The sequence below is a fragment of the Orycteropus afer genome, unplaced genomic scaffold (assembly GCF_000298275.1).
Source record: "Orycteropus afer afer isolate SDZICR_OR568_19922 unplaced genomic scaffold, OryAfe1.0 scaffold00020, whole genome shotgun sequence".
Taxonomy (NCBI): Eukaryota; Metazoa; Chordata; class Mammalia; order Tubulidentata; family Orycteropodidae; genus Orycteropus; species Orycteropus afer.
The window spans coordinates 13,617,684-13,621,023 of NW_006921607.1; the positions used below are offsets into that span (position 1 = coordinate 13,617,684).

The 3,340-nt window shown below is 37.8% G+C and overlaps 1 protein-coding gene across 1 annotated transcript in view; it reads right to left on the reverse strand.

The window, feature by feature from the left end:
* Positions 1 to 1,662: 1,662 nt before the first annotated feature.
* Positions 1,663 to 3,340, reverse strand: part of MROH8 (maestro heat like repeat family member 8) — a 116,583-nt gene continuing 114,905 nt past the window's right edge. Inside the window, exon 23 of the mRNA XM_042783607.1 lies at positions 1,663 to 1,811. Coding sequence (XP_042639541.1) covers positions 1,663 to 1,811 — 149 coding nt within the window. The remainder of the gene's footprint in view (positions 1,812 to 3,340) is intronic.

Sequence of the window (3,340 nt, forward strand, 5' to 3'; positions counted from 1 at the left end):
CTCTGCTCTAGGATGTGGATTTAATCTATCAGGCAAGTGGGGCCTGCATTTTAGTTTAAAACTCCTGACTGGTAGCCCCAAATATGACAGACTCCTTTGGGCAGAGATCCTCTTAAAGCCATACTGGCACACTGTCACCTCCCTTGCAAAACAAATCCAGCTCCACAAGGAATCACTGAGAAATTTCTTCTCAACAATGTCTTGGCAGAGGGATGGGGCAAAAGGTAGAGGATAGGGTGGTAATTCATATTATTCACTTTACAACACAAACTGAAAGCAATTGGACACATCTGTTCTTCACCTGCCAGTTACAAACACATGCACATGCATGCGCACACACACACACACTTTCTTTCTCTTTTCCCATGTCACCCTTCCATGAGGCCTCTTTATTATTATCCTAGGTAGTTCAGCTCTGGATCTCTGCTTATGTTCCTTGACCAGACAAGAGCCTGGGAATTAGACCAATGGTTACCACTTCTAATCAGTTCAGCATGACTCTTGGGGATTTACCACACTTCCACCTGCAGCTTATCAGAATATATATCCAATACAAACTAATCTGTTTCTTGGGAAATTCTGTGTATAAGAAAATTTTCTCCATACTGATCTCTGCTTAAAGCAAACAGTGGCTACTCAACAGATCTCCTCCTAAAGCCATTTCAGGATCTGATAGCTGTTGTAAGAGAGAATCAAGAAAACAAAAAAGCAGAAAGAAGAAGTAGAGACCTCACCTTTACTGGAAAAGATCTAGCATCATATCACTTCAGATTTTTTTTTTCTCAAAGGATTTTAAAGGAAAGGGAAGGAAGGAGAAGCCATAAGGAATATTATAAAAATATATGATGAAACTCTAAGAATTGGCTGTTATTTTATTCTTAAGACTATTGGCAATTAAGTATACTAGGCCTTGACATAAGAGCCAACAATACTAACATTGAGACATTAATATTTATTTAGTCTCTTTTGAACCTGCCCTACACCTCTTTATCAGGACTAGAACTTTATGGATGCTCCGGCATGTTTCAAAAACTCAATAGATTTTCACAGTTTCTTCAGATTTAAACCAAGATCTGCCCTCCCCTATATATTGTAACTCATTAAAGATTTGGGTTTTTTGGAAGGGGATACATCCCCCAAAACACACACCACTTCAACAATTTCTGGATATACAGTCAGTGATAGCAGTTACATTCCTCATGATGTACCACCTTTCTTGATATGCTTTTCTGACTTTCACCATCATTAACACAAACTCGCTGCCCCCATAACCTTCTCATCTAGCCTTTTGAGTTGCTTTTGACAATATGATCACATAAAGATAATTCGTTAAAAGAACCCAAAGCTCAAGGCACATATTCTTTTCTAATTAAGCTATTGTTTGGTTTAAAGTTGATTTCAGGGGATAGTTTTGGTTAAGGTTTAAAGATTTTCTCAGTGCAATAGTTTTTTTTTTGCGGGGGGGGGGAGGAGTGGTTCCTCAAAGGTTTTGAGGAAAAAAGAAAAAAAAAAAAAAAAGTGTGTTCTGAGAAAATGAAGGGATGGAGGTAGCTTAATGGTGGCATTGCTTTAAGTCTGAAAAAAGATAAAAAATGCACCACTGATTGTTTCTGTGGGTTCTGAAAGGATTGGCTTTTACCTGGTGTAGATTCCCTTGCATGTCTAGGTAGAGAGACAGCCCATGAGCTTTCTCAGCCTGCAAACTCTCTGGCTGGGTTCAGGTTCAGACTTTGCCTTCCAGACGCGGAACAGAGCCTGGGAGGCTAAGATGTGTACAGAGGGATCAGGATCATGCAGCATCTCTCTCAGATCTAAGGGACAAGAAAACAAAGATTGGAGGAAGAGCCCCTGAAATCTATGGAAATGAACACTGGTCCAGACCCCAAACAACCAACTTGCCTTCAGCAGCTCAGAGAAAGGGGTAACTTATTCCAAGCCTATGTTTGAAAGTGATCTGCGGGCCAATTCCAAGGAAATTGGTTTTTGGGTTGCCAAATATTTTATTCCTTTGAATAGTCACAATATCTAATCCTGTTAATCTCTAAATTCCTGTGTTGGTCTTAGAAATTACTCTTAAATCATTATTCCCTTTTAAATTAAGATTTTTTTCTTTAATTTTTATGTTTTCTTATTGCACCATGGAGAAAATCAGATTATACATGTAAACAACAGAAGACGACCAGAGTAACTCTAGAGATAAATGTATTGTTGGGCTGCCGAGACAGCAGGACACGGAGTTGTTTCAGAGAAGCAGTTTATTAGCACTCCCGGTCGAGGTTCTCGTGCCCTAGCATCAAGGCCAGAGAAGTCGCACCCCCTGGCAGGGGGGGTAGATTCTTATAGACACAGAGAGGACCTAATTGGGGACACTAAGGAAATGGTGGGGTCCAATTAGCTGTTGGCACGGGTCTGCACCTAATTAGCATGAGGGGGCTTCACAGAAGGAAGTTTGTCATCACGTGGGACTTTCCAGCCTGGGCAGGTTTTGCCACCTCGGTTGTCTTATCAGGTTGTCTCATCAGGGCCTGACACCTGGAGGAAGTTGCTAACTGAAATGTTGGTGGTTTGAGTTTGCTCCACCCTAACAATAAACACCATTTATTTGAGGTTACTATCTTTCTGGTCTTTTTCCTATGCGTTTATTTATACATATATGCTTTTATTTTTTGCCCAAATGAAACCATATTATCACTATTAATTAACAATTCATTTTATTTAATAATATCATATTACCATCTATCCACACTTCATTCAAAAATTCTTCTACAATGTATATGTATAGCTGCCTATGATTTCATAATATTGATATGCTATAATTTATTTAAATAATTCCCTGTTTCCAGTCTAGAATGTTTCCCATTTTTGCTATTCTACATAACTGAAATGAACATTCCTTTAACTATTTCTGCTTATTTTCGTACATTAAATTCCTAGCATTGGTAAGTCAAGGGTTGGCAGTGTTTAAGGTTTTGATCATACATATTGCCATACTTTACATAAAAGTTGTATCAATTTACATTCCTACCAGCACAATGTATGATAATGTCAGTTTCCTCTTAACACATCAATGCTGAGTATTAATCTAAAATCTTTGCCATTTTTACAGAAAAACAAATACTGGCATCTCATCATTTTATTTTGTAAACTTATGATTGCTAGTAATGAATATTTGTCATCTATTAACTATTTGTAATTCTTCTGTGAACTGCTTAGTCATATTATTTGCCACTTTTGTTTTGAAAATTTACTGGTTTGTTTTAAGGACATTACCCCTTTATCATGTTGCAAATATTTTCCCCATATTATTGTTTAATTTTAAGTTTTGTCTAGGTTTTTTTTT